Source organism: Scedosporium apiospermum (genome assembly GCF_000732125.1).
Source record: "Scedosporium apiospermum strain IHEM 14462 chromosome Unknown SEQ_SAPIO_0154, whole genome shotgun sequence".
Taxonomy (NCBI): Eukaryota; Fungi; Ascomycota; class Sordariomycetes; order Microascales; family Microascaceae; genus Scedosporium; species Scedosporium apiospermum.
Window position 1 is genome coordinate 371,962 of NW_015971855.1, and position 19,560 is coordinate 391,521.

General features: G+C 52.1%; 4 protein-coding genes across 4 annotated transcripts; 1 reads left to right on the forward strand and 3 right to left on the reverse strand.

The window, feature by feature from the left end:
* Positions 1-847: 847 nt before the first annotated feature.
* On the reverse strand, positions 848-2,825 carry SAPIO_CDS9907 (Adhesin protein Mad1; the record flags this gene model as incomplete). Its single annotated transcript, XM_016791191.1, has 2 exons — positions 848-2,695; positions 2,769-2,825. The coding sequence occupies 2 exons, from the start codon at positions 2,823-2,825 to the stop codon at positions 848-850; spliced, it is 1,905 nt and encodes a 634-aa protein (XP_016639035.1).
* A 6,440-nt stretch (positions 2,826-9,265) lies between these two features.
* SAPIO_CDS9908 (uncharacterized protein) lies at positions 9,266-11,335 on the reverse strand (the record flags this gene model as incomplete). The annotated part of the gene is made up of 3 exons (XM_016791192.1): positions 9,266-10,866; positions 10,935-11,225; positions 11,278-11,335. 3 exons carry the CDS (start codon positions 11,333-11,335, stop codon positions 9,266-9,268), a joined length of 1,950 nt encoding a protein of 649 aa, XP_016639036.1.
* Positions 11,336-11,964: 629 nt separating this feature from the next.
* SAPIO_CDS9909 (uncharacterized protein) lies at positions 11,965-14,753 on the reverse strand (the record flags this gene model as incomplete). The annotated part of the gene is made up of 9 exons (XM_016791193.1): positions 11,965-12,038; positions 12,117-12,284; positions 12,360-12,381; positions 12,602-12,991; positions 13,070-13,169; positions 13,248-13,530; positions 13,592-13,675; positions 13,741-13,771; positions 13,839-14,753. The coding sequence occupies 9 exons, from the start codon at positions 14,751-14,753 to the stop codon at positions 11,965-11,967; spliced, it is 2,067 nt and encodes a 688-aa protein (XP_016639037.1).
* A 777-nt stretch (positions 14,754-15,530) lies between these two features.
* On the forward strand, positions 15,531-18,000 carry SAPIO_CDS9910 (uncharacterized protein; the record flags this gene model as incomplete). The annotated part of the gene is made up of 4 exons (XM_016791194.1): positions 15,531-16,067; positions 16,152-16,869; positions 17,078-17,700; positions 17,818-18,000. The coding sequence occupies 4 exons, from the start codon at positions 15,531-15,533 to the stop codon at positions 17,998-18,000; spliced, it is 2,061 nt and encodes a 686-aa protein (XP_016639038.1).
* Between the last annotated feature and the right edge of the window lie 1,560 nt (positions 18,001-19,560).

Sequence of the window (19,560 nt, forward strand, 5' to 3'; positions counted from 1 at the left end):
TTTCTTCTTCTTTTTTTATCTTTTTTTTATGATGTTATGAGAGGAGAAAAGAAGGGGCTTTTTCTTTTTTTTTTTATTCGTTTTTGTTTCCGCCTTCCTTTTTTCTGCTTCCGGTTTCTGTGTGAATAAACCCAATAATTGGCGCCGCCGTGTACTTAGCTGTTATGGTAGAGAGTAGAATGGAGGCACTTCGATCGACTTTTTACATTTTGTTCACTTTGTTCTCGAGTTATTCTTGCGGGACTTGATCATGGCATGTTGTTTGGAGTTATCGCCTCTCTCGTTGGCCTCCCCAAGACAACATTTTCATCTCGACATGGGCACCGACCTGACGAGAAGGACGGGGATAGTTCATGCAGTAGATAGAGCCTGACAAGGTCGAGTTTAGGACTGCTACGAAATATTGGCAACTGCTTCCAAGCAATCGGATGATGGTCACGAAGTAGGGAACGGAAGAGATGTTTAACAAAGCATATTTTAATGAAAGGAGAAAAAAGAACTATTACGCGTCCAAGCGTAGTCCATGTAAGAATATCCAAGATATTCCCTCCCCTTATCCATTCGACCATATTACACGTTTGAGTCCAATGCTACCAGTGCTGAACAAGAAAAAGAGAGATAAATAAGCCCTCCTCTATTAAAAACAGAAAACAGGAAGGCAGGAAAAAAAAACATCCCTCATCATGGTATTAACCTTCCCGGACCGGACCTTGAAAATGCCATTTGCTATTAAGATGAAAAACATAAAAAAAGGAAAATGGACTCTTTTCTCTCTCTATCTCTCACATACAACCACCAATTATCGTTTTAATTGACCTTAAGCCTTTCTCTCAGGAGAGGAAAATGCTTAGAAGAGGACAACAAGGCCAACAACGGCGGCGACGCCGAGACCAAGGCCGGAAGCGACCCTGCCCGCACCGGAGACGATGACGGGGCCGGTGGGAGAAACAGCCTGGGTGCCAGTGGCAACGGGCACAGAGATGAAAGTGCCGATGGGAGTGGCAGTGGCCGAAGGAGCAGGGTTCTGAACGACGGGGGCAGGGGTGGTAGGGACGACGTTGACGTTGCCCTCCGAGTTCGTCTGGAAGCCGACGTTGGGAATCTCGGCAGTCTGCTCGATGACGGTGGTGGTGCTGGAGCCAGAGATGGTGACGCCGTCAGTGACGCAGGGGACCTCGGTGGTGACGGTGACGGTGACGGTGGTGTACCCGGCGGGGACGGTGGGCTTGGGGGCCTCGGTGATGATGGAGGTGATGGAGTCGATGCCGGTGACGATGGCAGGGTTCTCGGGGATGTGACCACCGCAGATACCCTGGAAGAAAACGATAGCCTCGGAGATGACGGTCTCGGTCTCACCGTAGGCGTAGATGCAGGTGAAGATGTTCTGCACGAAGGCGGTGTCGGGGCAGAAGCAGGCGGTGTCGGTGTTGTCGGAGCAGCCGACGCTGAAGAGCCAGGTGTTGAGGCACGAGGGGACAACGTCGGGGCAGGGGAGGGTCTCGACGGGGGCGGGGGCGCTGGAGATGACGCTGGGGACTCCGGGCACGCTGGAGACCGAGGGGACGTTGGGGCTCTTGTCCGAGGTGGCGGGGACGGGGGTGTCCTTGGTGCGGGTGACGATCTCGGTGACGGGGCAGACGGTGGTGGTCAGGGGCACGGTGGCGGTGACGATGACGGTGCTCTCCTGGCCGTTGGGGCAGTCGGGAACCTCGGGGCCGCAGTTGGTGACGGTGGAGACGACGGTGGTGAAGATGGTGGAGGTGGTGAGGTGGGTGGTCACAGAGGTCTCGATCTCGGGAGGAGCAGTAGTCTCAGGCTGCGCGGGGGTCTCGGAGGTCTCGCCAACAGCAGTGGAAGACTCCTCGCCGCCAGCGGGAGAGCTAGGCTGCTCGGGAGAAGAGGAAGTGACGGTAGTGCCAGGGACCTCGGGGACGGTGGAAGACTCCTGCTCGGCGGGAGAGCTGGGCTCCTCGGGCGAAGAAGAGGTGACGGTGGTTCCAGGAACGTCAGGAACCTCACTGGTCTCAGGAACGTCGGGGACTTCAGTGGTCTCGGGAGTCTCGGGAACATCAGTAGTCTCAGGAACGTCGGGAACCTCGGTGGTTCCGGGAACGTCGGGAGTCTCGGTGGCAGCGGGAGGAGAGGTGGTGGTCTTCTTGGTGGTCTTGGGAGGGGTGGTCGTCTTGGGGGGCTTGCAGTCGAACCTGATCTTAGGGATGCGGATACCGCACTTGGCCTTGGGCTTGTTGGGCTGCTTGGGGTGGATCACGGTGACCTTCTTGGCGCCACCACACTGGGTGTTCTTGACGACGGAACCCTTGGACGAGCAGGGGGATCGGTGCTTGCACAGCTTGCCGTCGGGCATGTCGTAGTGGAACTCGAGGTCGGTGTCGAACTCGGCGTAGATCTCAATCTCGTCGATGGAGAAGTTGTCGTTGTCACGGCCGAAGAAAGGGTTGGAGTCCTTGTCGGGACCGCAGTCACCGGTCAGCTCTCGGCGGCTGCGCTGGTCATCCTTGCACTCGAAGCCCTTGAAGTTGAAGCCGCCATAGTCGAAGAAGTCCTTCTTTCCGGGAAGGAGGTCAGAGAAGTCGAAGCCTCCCCTCTGCTTATCCTCGCACCTGCTGTTGTCGGTGTTATCGGGGCAGGTGAAGGGGTTGGCACCCCTGAAGCCGCCAAAGCCACCGAAGCCGAACTAGAGTAAAAGTGTTAGTGGACCACACTAGAGTAGATGAGGGACGATGTGGGTATTGCTGAATGGGACGTACAGTGGCAACGGACTCGCCAACGCCGGCGGCGAGCACCAGGAGAGCGGTAGTCTTCATGTTGCGAATGTGTTCAAACGATGTAAGTGGAAAGATGTAACTGGGAAAATGTTCTGGTGAATGACCAAAAGATGGTGATGTAAATCAAGAATATGACAGTGTGATAGTCTATATCACGAATAAAGAAGCGAAGGTCGTTTTGGTAGAGACGAGAAAGACAAATATAGCGAATGTGTCTCGACTCCCGATATATAACGAATGTTTAGGAGAGGAATGAACAAGGCAAAGACTGGACACAACAGAGAAAAGTTGGTTAGGAAACACGAAGAGTAGGAGCAGAAAAAGAAGGCAGGAACATGGAGTCCCTATATAGCATTTTCCATCAGAGAGCCATGATGGGAGTCCGTCCGTCGCCGGCGACCTCGGGAGGCCGTGGACGCCTGCGTGCCTGAGAGGAGAACGGGGGCGTGGGCGCAAGAGATGGAAAGGGGGGTGCAGTTCAGAGTGGAGACTGATCCCCTTTGGCCGCCCTTGGATCATCGAGGTTGTAGTCGGATGGGGCTTGGGGCATCGCATCGCCAGGCATCGTCATGGCTTCCTAGCGGTGGTGCCCTTGGCATGGTGGTGGTAGGGGGGAGCACAGACTGGGCTAGGGGGTCTGGGTCTGGTTCGCTCGACTGCATTCTCCTCCGACCCGGCCCCTGTCATTAACCCATGGTTAATCCATGGACGACTACCAAGTACACTATATGATGGTTTGGTAGCAAAGAAAATGTGCATAGGAGGCCCAGATTCTCCCAGGTCTTCTCGTACTTCGTACGTTCTTGTTCGGATTAGACGAAGAATGGAGTGTTATGTGCATGTTAGGCCCCATCGTAGCGACAGCGGACCATACAAAGTACTTCGGTACTGAACTAGAGGTGCGCCTCAAGTTTCATGTTCACTGCGAGTTGCAGCAGGCCAGAGGCGGTCTGATGTTGTCAAAAAAAGGCCGAACTCGACGAAGGTTTCACGGCGGGCGCTTCTAACTGGGCGTTCTCCGCCAATAGCTAGGTCGAGTTTCGTGAGTTTATTTTTCATCCTTTTTTTTCTTTCCATTTTCCCCAATTCCCCGACCGACAAGTCTCCAGTCGGACGGCAGTGTTAAAGAGTCGGATTTGGAAACGATCATGTCGTCCGCGTGGTGGCGTCCACAAGCGCACCGAGCCAATCCAGAGGGTGATTTTCAATTAATAACCATGCATTCCAAAATAGGACAAAATAGGAGATGGTCAGGGGTTGCAAGAGAGCAATCGGTTGGACCAGGTTTTTCCCCTGGAACGGGGGACCCTTGCCAGGTCGGACTGGTTCTGGTGGTGATGGGTGAGGCTCTCGGAGGTTTCTGGGCTCTTGGCAGGTTCGGGTCTGCGAGTAACGACATAAGTTTACGAAGTACGAAGTAGTGTACACAGGTACACTCCTGGCGAAGTACTTTGTATCCTTGGGGTCAGTGCCAAAAGCCCCCATGCAGGTGGTTTACGAAGTACTTCGTTCACTGTCTGCAGCGCAAGGTGTACTTCGCCGTCGCAGCAGTCTAGTCCAGGCGGCGCGAGCGAGGACGACGCTGGGATTGGCCGGTTGCCCCTCTGTACGAAGTACTTCGTAACGCCTCTCGTGCGAGTGGCTCTGATTAGTCGAACCCAACTGCACTGGACCGATCGTTTCTTCAGTGGGGGATGCCCCTGAAAGCACTGCAAATGAACTGCTGTGTACTACAGAGCCAGGCAAACACCAGAAATCTTAACTGGCTGCTCGAGCCAACGACCTTGAGCTGGACCGCCTCTGCTTCAAGATGAGGAATCAGAAAACTAGATCAATGGTTGATCCCAATGTATAATGATATTATTAACTGTGCAGTTTTGCGTGTTAATAGTTTGCTCAACTCTGAGCCGCTCGCGGACTAGTCCTGCCCGTACATTGAGGTAAGTAAGTGCAGTTACTTCGTAGTTTCAGGGGGGGGCCAGGAAAGCACAGGTAGAACGCCCTGCATTTGCGACTTGGCTTGCACACTTGGCGCTCCATCTCAGCTGAGCTGATGATTGTGCTGCTGCTCATGAGCCTCGCCTTGCCTCGCATGCTGCTGAAGAGAGCCGAGATGGGAAAGTCCACAGCGTACCTCAGTAGACGCACCCTTCAACTAATAATAGACCACGCGAAAAGGGATCCCAATAGATTATATCCGCCGCCAACCTTTTACTTCGTACGACGAAAACAGCCCCCAAAGGCATGTGAGTCCATCCCTCCGATATCCACAGCGAGGCGGCATCGCACGTTACTGGACCAAAGCTGGCGAGCCACCTGAAATCGGGTGGAGACCGACAACGTTCGAGGCTTGGGGTACGTGGGTGTGGGTGTGTGTGCGCTGAGTTCTGCTACTTGTAGGCCGGGTATCAAGTCGACCCACCAACAGCATTACTGGGGAGGGCGAGTCGACAACTTCGTAGCTTACTTTGTAATTATTGATTACTTCGTATTAGTTGCAAAGTGGATGGGATGAAGTGAGCATTTGGCATTTGGCGGTGATGCCAAGTCGATCGGCTAACCCGGGAGGTGGATGAGTGGATGAGCAAGGTCACCAACAAGCAAGAGCCAACCTACGACTCAATACGGAGGTAAAGCACACAAAGGAAATGAGATGCTCTAGATAAATTGATAGATTTGTAGAATTGGCCCCAGAGCAGCGATTGAGAGCGCGGACGAGATCATCTAATCTCATTTTCCAATTTTCAGTCGCATCTCGAACAATGTAAATAGAATTACAATGTTGTACTAGAATATCACCAAGTCGGCGGCGAACAAGTCACCGAAGATGAAGTGTCAGTCCATTTGTGGGGATGAGGATGAGGATGAGGATGCTAGTGACCTATACAAGATCGATATCACTTTACTTCGTACTTCGTGCAAGCAAGCCCCTTCCTCTCTCCTCTCCCTCGCATGAATGGTGAAAAGCTCGCCCAATAATTAACGAATAATATCTTGAAGAATTCCCATCGAGTGGGCCAATCGAAACACCATCGGGAGAAACCCAAAAGGACCCGAATCGTTGGTTCTCGTTCCCCGTTGCCTTCCAAGGGAAAAAAAAAACGACCAGAACATTCGGTCGAATCGGACAAGAGAGGCTAAGAAAGGAAAAAAAAAAAAAAAAAAAAAAAAAAAAAGGCGAGGAGAAAAACAGGAAAGAAAGGTGAAACACGCCAGCCACAGCGCCTACCTTCATGCTAATGCAGGTACCACTCTACTCTATCTTGCGCCCTCGACCAATGGATTCTCCGAGCCGCTCACTTTACATCCCCTCTCCTCTTTCTCCTCTCCTGGTTGTTGCATTGTTAGGCTGTGGTCCTCTTGCGCCCCAAACTCGAGACGCCGCGAATTTATTTTTCTGCCTTTTTTTTTTTTTTTTTTTTTTTTTTTGTTCTTTTGATATTTTTTGACGCCAAGATCTGGCACCGGAGGGATCAATCTTCTATCGGACAGATGCAGCAAGAGCGAGCCGCCGCCAATGGAGAGATGAGGTCATACCAAGCACTGCAATTGCACATGGATCAATATAGCCCTTCCCGGATGTTAGAGTCCTCGTTAACCAATTGCTTTGCTGGCAACACTAGTGTAGACTCTCGCTACGGAGGACACTAGTGTATAGTGTATACTTTACTGCTCCATGCTCCGCAGATACATACCCGGAAGACGATGCAGAAGACAACCGGCCGACCCGGAATCTTCAACTCCTACCAAGGACCAGGCATGCAGGGCAAGCTTGGTCCAAGTGCCCATCCGCCCCAGAACATCAGGCGATCATAAACCCACCAACTAAGAAGAAGCGGCATAAAGACAGAATACACCTGGTTGGTCTCTTTTGCACGCCTACCATCGGGCGAAAAGAAGAACAACACAGCCACTCCGCATGGCGAGGTTAGACAGGACCACTCGTCGAGAAGCACACCAGAACAGAAAAGCTCTCGAGCTCCTTAGAGGGCGGATGCGGGGCTAAAGAGTTTCAGGCGAAACGGCCTCTTCCCCTTTCAGCTCGTCCGACTCAGGAACAGCGCAGCAGAATGTAACCCCTCCTCCATGTCGTTGCGACCCTGCGCCGGGACTAAAGCTCGGAGGGTAACGCTGTGCGTAGTTTGGTCTTGTGACGTAGAGCGGGAGTCTTTCCTTGTCGGCCGTTTTTTTTTTTTTTTTCCCACTCTCTCAGTGTAGCACCACCAGGATGGTGCCGCTAGCTCAAGCGAAGCGCCAGGGGGCTGGTCTCCAGACTCCACGAAAAGGACAAGGGGAGAGAGTCTTCTTAGCTTCCAGCCTTCCACATCGATGATCAATCGAGAAAGCCAGCAGCAGCGTCTCCACTTTTAGAGAGCGCTTCCAAGTCCGCTGCGATGTGTGATCGTGACCCATGGGAATTGCTTCGCGCTTCGGAGTCAAAGATCAGCAATGATGGACAGCCCCGGCCGCATCCCATCTGCAGTCTGCGACCGAACGAAAGGACCAGCAGGCGGCAATGTGCGAACCCCTCACGGGAACGCAGCCGCCAGGCCACATATCCGGCCAAGACCCCCCGATGCGTACTCGCCATCACATCACTCTCTCCTTCAAGAATAGAAGTTATAGAATCACCAGATCTTATTCGCAGGAGTCGAGCCGCCATCCTGCTCGCTCCACCGAGTCCACGCCTGTGTCAGCCACAGCCGCTTCGGTAACACTCTGGCGCGCAAAAGGCAGTTCAGTAATTTAGCTTACAGAATAATCTTGCAGAGAGACCCTGAGGATGAGTCGAGATTCTTGACCCAAGATCAGTGCGCACCTCACCTCACCTGAATCTGAGAACACGAGGTCACTTCGTCAAACAACCCATCACCCACACCTACACCGCATCTCCATCTCCAACGCTAACCCGCATTTCACACTAAACTTTTTTTTTCTCTTTTTTCTCTCCGGTCATCTCATCCAGTAGGCGAGGTGGTATTAGACTATTAGTGAACACCAACATCGGTTGATCTATCAATGGGTCCATCACCTCTACACTATTCTCCTCGGGTTATTCGACAAAGGTGCTAGCCTAGCCCGTCCTGTCCATCGCCCTACTTCGTACAATACTAGTACTACGGTCCTCGGACCACCCTGCAAGTCTGCCAGGTACGAGTACGACTTCAAATTCGAACCTTGACGGTCCTGCAGGAACAAACTTGATGGCGTTATAGTGTAAACTCCTTGACAAGCGTGTGTGGGGAGGTTCTACGGAGGAAGCCCAGGTAATGAATGGCCTTGAACAATGGCTCGCCCTTATTCCGTCCACGGCAAATCTGTCGAACGCGAAAGCATTCTTTGTTCTTGAAAACAAAAATGTCTGCGCCGGTTCCGTAGTCATTTCATTTCCTTCCCAACACACCCTCTCGCTTCACTCGCTTCCTACAGAACCCAAGCGATGCGTGCACTCCTTGTAAACAGGCTTCTTTCTATCAAACGTCGGCGTGTTAACCAGTATTTTCCTTTCTCATCCTGGTCCCTTCGAACCCCAGCACATCGATAGAAAGATACATGATCCCGAAAAGATGTTGATTTCCATCATCATAGCCTGGTAGTACTCAGTAGGTCGGAACCCGGTGTGCCAATATTAACGGCACGACATATCCGAATCAATATGATATATCAATATATGCCGAGGTATACCGCCCATTTTAAGATCAACCAACAGCCTCCCATTCATCTCTTCTCGCTACAACCCTTTCATGGGTATTAATAAACAGAAGAAGCTACACCGGACTTCCTGCTGTTTACTTCGTGCAGGGAACCTCTCCCCTTGGCGTCAATATTCCAAGCCTGCCTACGCAGGTTTTCGTCCGTGGCCCCCGGTCCACCGCAGGCCCACTTCGCTGGTGAGAGTTGCACCAAGCAGCACGACCTCGTAGTTGACCAGTCTTACCCCTTTATCCGGGGCCTTGCGGGAAACCCTCCCTCGTTCGATCGAGAGACGGAATGGGCTTTGGTTTGGCTCATTTGTCTCTTTTCCTACCCTCCGCACATGAGTGCCTGAGTGCCTGAGTGCCTGAGTGCCTGAAGAAAAAAAGGGGGCGGGGGGGGGAGGGAGGGCAGTTTGCTTTGCTCTCCCGTGTGTAACTCCGTGCGTGCAACCTGGAGAATTGCGATGGGAATTGGCATTGAAAACTGGGGAATGAGAGAATGGACCAAGACCGTCCCGGAGAGTAAATACGAGGTCGTCATAACGCCACGGGCCGGGGCTGATGGGTCGAAGGTGAAGAGAACACTGCAAGAATGAAGCAATTATTCCTGGTGGAGATCTCAGGGCGAATCCACCACCCGCTGATGGGAGAGTTCGAGTTCGTAAAAGCATAGAGACACACCTCAAAACTTGTGAGAACTGCATCCAAACTCTCATTCCACTGACCTACTTGCTCGAGATGTGATCCATCTCGTCCCACGAGGTAAACTATCCCGCTGACCCGTTACTTCCCCTGCAATCTCCTAAGCCTCTCCTCCGCCGCCCTCGCCCTCCTCTCCCTCTCCAACCTCATCCTCATCTCAGGCGACAACCCCCTCGCCTCCTCCTCCCTCCTCTCCTGAGGCGTCTTCATCGCCCCCGCAGAAGCCAACACACCCTTCTTTTTCTTACTCCTATCGTCGGCTCCATCTTGCGTCCGTAACCTCTCCTCCTCTGCCTTCCTCCTTTCGCTCTCCCGCCTCTCGCTCTCTTCCCTTTCCCTCTCACCCCTCTTCTCCGCCTCCGCCTTCGTCAGCGCCGCGGGGACCTTCGCCGCCTCCCAATCCCACTTCTTCTCTCCGAGCTCCGATCTCGCCACCCGGAACGCGTCGCGCGTGGCTCGATCCCCCGCGAGTTCGAACGCCGTCTTGCCCTCTTTGTTCTTCGATGTCGGGTCCGCACCGGCCTTGCACAGGAGTCCCGTCACGAGAACGGCGGCATTTTGCGAGGCCGAGAGGTGAAGCGGGGTAGGGGCATGATGATTCTGCTCCGGAGGCTGGAAGACGAAATCGGGGCTGAGCTTGTTGGTCTTGAGATACCCGAGGAGCGCAGGCAGCTTTGATCTCCTAATCATCGCCTGCAGTTGAGACGTGTGTAAGAGGGCCGTTTCTTCCTCTTCGGAAAGAGCTGGCTTGGATGGTTTGGGAGCAGCGGCCTTCTCCTGCGTCGCCTGCTGTGATTTCGCCGTCTCCTCTACGGGAATGATCTCCTTCACCTTGAATCTCGTAAGTTCCACGAACGACCGCATCAGCTCCTTTTGCGTCGCCCGCCTCGTAGTGAAGGGGAATCCTCGAATCCTCGGATCGTTCGCCTTGAGCACCTGTCCCTCGTAAGGGCCGAAGAGGGTCCTCCTATTCGTGACACCAGTGGCTCGGATGAACAAGAAATCTGACGTGTCCAACAACCCCTTCCAGTCCTGGAGTAAGGCGCGCACCTCCTCGGTCAACTTCTTCTCGTTCGCACGCCGAAGCGAGGAACCAGCCGAGTGCGCCGTGCCCTTGGCGTTGTCGTTGGCAGACTGCGAGCCTCCCTGTTTCCGTCTCGTAGTATACCTATGGAATGTCTTGTGGGCAAGGACTGTCGCCTCGCGGTTCAGAGGACCGCCGCTGGCTCCTTTCCTCGGAGCAAGAGAGACCACCATGGCGGCGAAATGGCCGCCTCCTATCATGCAGAGGAAGATGTGCGGGCCCTTGTAGGCAACCTGAGGTAGGGTTCCATCCTTTGCCGCCTTTGGGATCGATAGCGGCTCTAACTGTTTCTTCTTGATGATCTCGACGACGGCCGATTCGTCTTTCAGCTCCTCGTTGGTGAAGAGAGCTCTGTAGAGACCGAAGTAGTTGTTCTTCGGTAATAGAGGGGAGCTAAACCACAACAAGGGAGCAACTCCCCGGGTCTTTTTCCCAAACTCTTCTTCATCGTTGGATCCGTCACCATTCTTTGGCCGATTTTTCTCGGCGAGTGTAGCTTGCTTTCTCAGGAGCGCGGAAAGCATCGAGTCTTTACTATCACTCTCATCTTCCTCGTCACTCTCAGACGAATCCGACCCAGACAAGCTCTCATCAAGGTCTAATCCACGCACATCTGTTAGCCGTAGACTCCTTGGACATATTATCTTTGCGCTTTCTCCGACTTACCCGCTATTAACCTCTCGAACTCATCCTCCGAGACGGGTTTCCTCCCGCGAAGCTTCTGTTTGAGATTATAGTTGTGGAAATCGGATTTTAGGTGGCTCCTCTGCTCTTCTAGTGATGAGAATGAGAGAGCGCAAAGAGAGCACGACTGCGACCCCACGAGAGAATCGCTAGACGATGAGGGCGATACACTTCTCCGGCTTTGGGATTCGTCCTCATCCTCGTGGGTTAGTGATGTGTCCGAGGTATTCTTCAAGGTAATAGAATTAAGGACCTCCGGCGCAATATCGTAGACTGAAACGCAATTGTTAGAATATCTCTTAGACCTGTTTATCAAGGAAGACACGAATACCGTAGATTGGCCGCCGAAGCAACTCTTCTGTCTTTTGGTCTATGGCAGCCATGGTGGGACGAGTGAATATAGAGGGGGGTAGGTGATGTTGTCGTTTAATGAAAGTCGATGAAAATTGGTGGAAATGGACCAAGTCGTGGGCTAGCTCTTGAGCTCCGTTCACATATTATAAATATCTGATCGTCTCTGCTCTGCCCGATAATGTGAAATGCTGCCTTGGCCAGCTCGGCTCGCGTGGCTCGGCTGTGATACTGAGACGGACGTTGGTGTTGACTCAGCCGGCGAAAAAGGTGGCGATGCAGATGAGAGTACTTTGTATCTTGGTACCTTGTATCTCGCGCATTGCCCCGCGTCGCATTCAATCAATTTTTCTACCCCGCCAAAAAAATCGCATGAACATTCAAAGTTCCTCGACTTCGAGGAGGGGCACTCAGGCACCCAGGCACTCACCCAGTCGCGCCTGCCAAAGTCGCAAGCTCTCAATGTAGCTTGGTTGACGTTATCAAGACTCGACTCAGCTTAGCAAAGGACTGGCGCTTGGACATCAGTTTTACTAGGAGAGGGTTACCTAGCTCTTCTATGATAACTAACCATTTATGGACTTAATTGCTGGACATGTTTGGTCCGCTGGATACGCGGATACGGCTGGAGTTATCCACGATAAGTTGCGCTCTCCTATTTTTATCCCTGGATAAACGCAGAGGCGATATTGATTCTACATCTCTCCATTATCCTGCCATCGTAAACAGCATAACCTGGTTTTGGAAAGTTAGTCTCCGCTCCGCCCATCGCCCATCACGGTTCTTCTAGACGACCTCGGGAAATAAACTCACACCGCAAATCACGGTCCACCACCTCGATGGTCAAGAGGTAGTTCACCCGGTAATGCCGTCTCCCCACACGTTTGCCCCGGTCGTTTACTGACCCGTTTATCGGGTGAATCAAACCATGTTCGCGAAGGAAGGTGAAGTCCACGACGATCTCGCCAACTTTCTCGGCACCTAATTGCGAGACAGCGGACGAGAATTAGTAGAGCTGTGCCTTTTGATGCGCAAAGCCCTGAAAAAGATACATACCGCGATTGTTTATGTGCTTCAGCTGATAGTGGGACGCTGTCGAAGTGTCCGAAACATAAAGCACTTCCCTGCATCGAAAAGAGCGGGCGGAGCATGCAAACGTGTGACTACACGGGATTGGGGGACACGTCCATACGGGATCAACTTCTTGGCCCTTTTTGGATGCGACCGTATCGCTATCGTTAGTTTCATCACGCAGGAGTTGCTGTCGTAGATCGGGTGTGTGAGCCTTCGTAACTCACCAGTTTCAGCACCCAGTCGATAGTATTCACCACGTATGGTAGGCCGTCATCCGGGTCATAAGACGGTTTGAGGCCGGCATGTTCGGGGAACTCCCGGAAAGGCTCAGTTCTGAGGATACCGTAGCTGGATTTCGCAATTCTTCGCGGTCCGCCTTCTTTGTTGATGGCGCGCAAAACGGCACCAGATGCAACGGCCGTAGCCCTGCAAGCCAGTCGCTTCGTCAGTAGTGCTTCTGAGCTTACATCGGGTATATTGGGCAAAACAAACGTGTTCCCTGGTACAACCAGTGAGATATTGCACCCATGTCGCTTGCAGTATTGCGACAGTTTATGGCGGAGGTATTTTTGCAGAGAGACGGACGCGGCAAAGCCTCCGATGAGAAGGACTTTCTATATGAAAAAGTACAGTTAGCAACGTGGCTGACTGAGGAATTTCGACACGAAACTGCGGGAGTCAAGTTGACAAACCTGGACCCTAGTCCCTTGCGCCCTAGCCGCGCTTATTTGGTCCTCCATGATACTGGCGATGCCCTTGAGGCAGGATTCGAAGAAACTCGTCATTTTCTCCCTAAAAAAGAGGGGCGAAAAAATCAGCCTTCGAGTCAGGGAGTCTTCTAGCATTATATTGACGTGTTTAGAAACGTACGGGGATACTTGAACGCAGCTTCCCCTAAAGCCTTTAGCTGGATCGTCACGGAGATTCGAAACGTGAAAGCTATAGACCCTGTTCACCCGAAATAGATCGAATGAACGCTTCGTCCGGTACTCAAACTCGTTGATTATCGCTCTCTCAACGTGTCCTTTGATCGTATTCGTCCCGTCTTCAAGGTACGTCTCGGTTTTGAGCTTATCCGTGAGCCAGGTGCGAAACTTCTCATTCACATAGCTTGATCCGTAAAGACCCCCTGTGGCCTGGTCAGCGCGCTTGTCTATCCGAGTCCCAAGTAGATTGATTGATTGGGCAGGGCAGCTTGGTTTGGGTATGCGCACCACCGGGCGTAGCCACTTCTCGCTCGAGACGGAGCGGGATTGTCGAGTTGACGGTGTAAGTGTTCGCGTCGACCGTTCCGCCACCTAGATAACTACAAGTCAGTAACCTTTCTCGCGCCCCCTCCCCCCAGCGGTTCAATAGCACTCACCAGCATCTAGAAGAACAAAAGTATCCCCCGGCTATTGTTATTTTGTTCCATCAGTCGCCCAAGTCTCTCACTCTAAACAGCAAGGCACATTTCCTTACCGATATATGCTCGTCATTTTTCAGGACGTATGCTGCCGCTGCCTCCGGCTCAGATACTATAAACAAATTCTCGATGCTATTATTTTGCACGTCAACGCCGACAAATCTTGCTCTCTGCATTGCCTTGGCCATGGCCGTTTGCATGTCCCGACAGGCCTTTTGAGTCCAGATAGTGGGTACACAGAGAACTATCTCCATCTGGTAACTATCGTCGAATCCGGCCGCCTCGAGCTCAGTTCTGGTGTGTCTTAGGAGACACGTAAGAAAGTCGACGATGACATCTAGGTCATTCTTTATGATGTGTCTTTTACGCAACTGCTCCAGAGGATCCCTAAGTTCCTGTCGGACACGGTCTGTCAGCGGACTGTTGTCGAGCAGCAGTTTGAAGCGGGACAATGCTTCGTTCTTCGGGTCGGTATGCGCAGCAGGCAGTCTCCGGGCTTCGTGCACGGCGTAACCCCAGCGGAATGAATTTGGCGTGTCAATGGTCATTTCGTTAACCGAGTCTTCGTGCGCGTTACGACCGAATATATCATCATCATCATCATTGTCTCCGTCAAAGCTAACCCCCTCCATGTCTATATCGGCCTGTACTCCATCGTCGACATTACGCTCCCCGTCGTCCTCGCCCGGGTCCTCGTCAGGCTCCAAGTCTTCCTTATCGCGAAAGTGCCGATCCAGAGGGTACATAACCTCAGTAGGAACCTCGCTCTTCATGTGGTCACCCGCGACACCCATGTTCCAGTCATCGGGGAAATTCTGTATCGAGCGTACCCGGTCGAGATTTATATCTTCTATAGACTCTCCGCTCTCTAGTGCCACGTAAGATATCGCAGAGTAGGTCGTCCCAAAGTCGACGGCAATAATAAGCCGTCTGAATGGAGTGTCGGGCTCTCTGTCCGGTAGAAGATCCATTGGGACCTGCTCGGGTGTGCGTGTGTGAGCGCCATTCTCTCGGCCGATCGATTGGCGAGTGACGAAACGCTGCTCGCCCCCCAAAGTAACCGTTGACGCCCTCGAAAAACTCATATCCGGTTTTCTGGTAGGTCTAATCGACGTGAAGAATGGAAGTCTTCGGTGGAGCTAGTTGCATCTTACAACAATACAATGCCGATTTATCTCGAGACTTTTATATCTTATCCTCCGTCCCCGATTCTACCGTTCGTCACCGAACAAGGGTCACGAGTCTGGTCTCCCTCCATTATGAAACGGCTGTGGCGTTGCTACCAACAGCCAACGAAGACTGGTTTTATGCATGTTGGTTCCAAAATGGAAATTTTGCAGCAGGCTTCCGTACTCGACGGCGATTCCGCGTGTTATCCGGAGGACAGCAGGCAACTTCCCGACCAATGAAGCACGTTTCCGATGTCGAGCAGGCTGTCACGCGAAACTGCAGGCACATCTGGGCGAACCAACAAGGGGGTTGAGGGCGGTGCACTTCGTGTTGGCGAAATCAGACTTGACCTCTGATAAAAGTTGGACAACAATGATGCGCGAAAGAGTTGGGTTTCCTACTTTCGTTCGTTTCGTTCATCCCTTCATTTTGGCACCAGGATTTCGCTCAAACCCCCGTTGGCCTAACGTACTAGGGCGTGACGGAAACTTATACGAAGGAGGGCTCGAATCTCTTTGCTCCCATCATTTGGAAAGAGGCTGAAAAAAAAAAAAAAAAAAAAAAAAAATTAAAGCAACATGCCTTCTAGGTCCAAAGGGCAGAACGACCACCAACAACACAATTGGGAGCCGTCTGAGGTCTTTGAGCTCCTCGCTTGGCTCGACTATTGCCTCGAACACAAATTAGACTTTGAAAAATCGGTCGTGGACCATCTCTCCAAGACGACAGGGAGATATCACAACCTCGCACGGATCAAGAGGAAGCTGACGAGGGAATGGAATCTCTGGGGGAGTATTGAGTTGAATACGTTGAGAGATCTTTACGACGGCGGTTCCAAGACCCTCCATGGCTACACCGATGAGGACCGCGCGGCTATTCGCCAGGCCAAGGAACAGATAGGATCCCCTTCAAGGCGGTTCCGGCTTAGGAGTGCTTCCACCATCCCTTCGATATCCTCGCCGCCTTCGTTATCCTCTACCTCTTTGTTATCCTCGCGGTCGCCGAGTGGACCAGACCGAAGGCAACTTTCGGAAACGGCGACATTACGAAGTCGCGCGAGGTCGAGATCAAGGGATGTATTTAGCATTCCGAGTGATTCCGGGGACGAAGAAACTGTGTGTGAAAGGGTGTGTCCCTCGCCCAGTATATCTCAGCACACCTCCCACCGTAGGCCGGGCAGAAACTTACAAACTCGACAGCTGCAAAGGCGGAAGGTCCGAAAAATCCGCCCTGCCAATCCATCGAGGAAAACGAAGCGAAGCAATAGTCTAGCTAGGGAAGTATCATCCGTCATCGAACGAGAGCCTAGGCGGCACCCCAGGCTTCCGGGCCAGGTAGACCGTGCCCAACAACCTGCCAGGTCTTCTTCTTATACGGATGCAGCTTCTCAAACGGCCGATTCGATGCTCGAATTAGAGACTCGAATAACAGGACTAGAGACAGAGCTGGCCAGGAAAATAAAGGAACTCGAAGACATCCAAAGAGAATGCTTAGAACACAAGGACTACGTTTTTACGCTCTCAAACCGGCTTTCCGCAGCCCAAGACGAATGCGATGTAGTCCGCCACAGCATCACGGCAGCATCTGACCACAGAGATGACCCGGCCATGCAGCACGTTCTCCGTTATGAACTCGAGTCGCTCAGACGTCAAATGTCGAAAATTCAACGCCAGCGACAGGCGATCGCAAAGTTAGAGACAGACTCTCTTAAGCCATCGCTAAACACAATTCGAGAGGAGGTTGATTTAATCAAGAGCGAGATACGGGATGCTTGCTTCTCGATTGACCTTGGAGTTCCGATGTTTGCTGACGCCGGAGATACTTCGAGACGTGACGGGACAACCATCGACGCTTGGGCTCGGCGGATAGCCGGCTGCTCCATGAGCAAGCTCATCGCCTCGAACTTGGCCAAAGGCGGTTCGGAAACCGAGATCCTGCGAGCGCTTACAGCCGCTGCAATATGCGAATATGTCTTTGAATCTTCCTTTCCTCATTTCATATCCAGAGAATCTGCTCTGTTAGATCAATACAGAAGAGTTATTCTTACAAAAGGTACTCGTCGTCGTCGTCATCGTCGCATGGGCCGGTTTACGCAGCAGGCGTGCTAACAGCGCTTCTGTTTTAGATGGACCCGAAGTTCTTTCCCAGACAGACCTACTCGCTCACCAGTCGCTCATATCGGAGCCGTACTTCGAGTCTGACTTTCTCGTAAAGGCCGTCAAGGATTTCACGGATCGATTTTGTAAAGAATTAAGTAACTGCATGCGGCAGGACAATCCGATAGCGCGAAAGCTCGGCACCGGCAGCGTGCCACCAGTCGAGCGCGACCCTGCTCCGGTTCAGGACATCTTGAGTGGCGAAATATTCGTCCCAGCCTTCGAACTCGCGTTAAAGCTAAAGTCTAAGTTGCTCCTATCCAAGACTAGGTACAAGTTAGTGTTTTACAAGCCAGGCGATTTGTTTGATCCCGAGTCAATGACTCGAGATGGGGATGGTGTGACCGAGGAGGTTATGTCCAAGTATAGTAGGGGAAGTCTCGGGTTGCTCAAGCGGGGAACAGCTGAAAACCAGTCGGAAATCAGGCTATGCATCTTCCCGGCGCTCTACTCTGGGCTAGAGCATGGAGGCGAGAATAATCTCGACGCCGAAACTGATAGTATTGATCGGTGTATCGTGAACAGCAGCCAACTCATGGAAGACGGAAGCAGCGTAGGGCTTCAAGAGTTTGACCTGGTCGTGAAGGCCGTAGTAGGAATCTCAGGTAGATCTTGATCATAAAGCGATCCGCGCGCTGTACTTTTAGACTTTTGTCTCACCATGAGCCAACCATCCAATCGACTTGATGACCTTTTGCGGAACCCATAGGCAATGCCGACGATTGTACAACATAAAGCCCAAACCGCGAACAGTGCCAAGGGTAAAGCTCCCGGAACAGGGCCCATGGCTAATACAGAACCCGGCCTTGAAGACGTCATATTTGGATTTGACCACTCGCACTGGAAGCTGTATGTGCCGTCATACATGAGCTGCAGTGCATCTAAAGCATAGGCAAGCATTATTGAATTCTTCAAATCTTGTGGCTGGAAATAACCCGAGTATGATTCCCGAGTGTAGGAACCGCTGGGTTGGAAGAGTGACGAAATTTGGCTATGCATGAGGATCCCTTCGAGCAGTTAAACCGTAGCGAGGAGTCGCTCCGTATTTCGATAACGCATTGGCTCTCTCGAAGTTGCTGAATACCGACTTTATTCCATCAAGTCTCACCGTGCTGAGACTTGAAGAAGAGACACATCAAACACCAATGGGACCAGAAGATTCCAACACATAAGGGCGGTTTTCGTAGTCCCACTGGAAGAGGCCCAAAAGGCTTGTCAAATTGTCTCTTCGAATTTCGAAGAATATACGATTAAGTACAGATCTTCCGTTCTTTGTCTCTATAGGAGAGCCAATTCCCTTAACAACAGGTTCGAGGCTAGTGTTGAAGGTAGTGCTATCCGTATAGGTGCCGGACGTGGGATCCCATCTATCAAGTAAACGGATTTGCCATAGTGCGTATTCGAAGATGGTTGCGTTAGTGGTGCCGCTAGAAACAAAATCTGGCTCGGTCCCATCGTATGCGGCGTCATATTTACCATTTGTGGGGTCGGTCACCCCAATCTCAAAATATCTCAAAATATGCCGAGAGCCTGCCGCGTCCTCTCCACTCAAGACTGTTCAGACTGTTCTTCCATATGGGAATTCCCGATTGCGACGGAGTAGCAAGGTTGACACATGACTTATAGTCGCTTCCTTCGCAGCCATCAGTCCTCCAATCCCATACTGACGATCTCTTTTCAGTCAGTACAGTGAACTCGGACGCCTCTCGAACCATTGAGCAATTGTACCTGACACGGAGTCCCCAGGCTTTACCAGAAACAGGTGTTCTAGCTTGAGGAGCGAGGAATAGCTCTGGGATGGACTCGGTTACTGGTAGAGTATTGGGGGTCTGCGCAAGGCCCAAGTGGAGCGTGCGGTCAACGGCCTCGGGAGTATACGCTATCCCGAAGCCAGGCACCATCGGAGGGAAACCAGTCTCCCATGCGAACTTCGCAGTAGTATTGAAATACTCCCTGCCTCTCTCATCGAACGTATCCTGGTTTCGACCTATCACAGTTGGAGCAGTTGGCGAGTAAATGTATCCGTCGGTTATCTCGAAATTAAGTCCGGAGATTGGTAACGCCGCGAATGGAAGCATGCTCAGGAAAGCAAGCAAGAGCCATAGATTGTGGACTCTATAGTAAAGTACGGCTTTCAGCCATCCTCCTGCACCACTCCAGGAAGCATTGGCGTGTGTTAGGTGCGCTTTCAGGCTAGGGACTCCCCAGAAAGGCGATTCAAGCATCGCCACCTCGACACCGGCGAGTCCGTACTCCGACCAGGAAATGCCGAAAACACCGATTATGAACCAGGAATAGAAGATCAAGGACCCCGAGAAGTGGCTATAATTGACGACAGGGTCACTTCCAACTGGGTGCATGAAAAGTTCCCAGATAGTAATGTAATATGCTGTCATTGAGAGGGGAACAAGGATCAAAGCTAGAGTCCGCGCCCAGTATCTGCGGGGTGGAT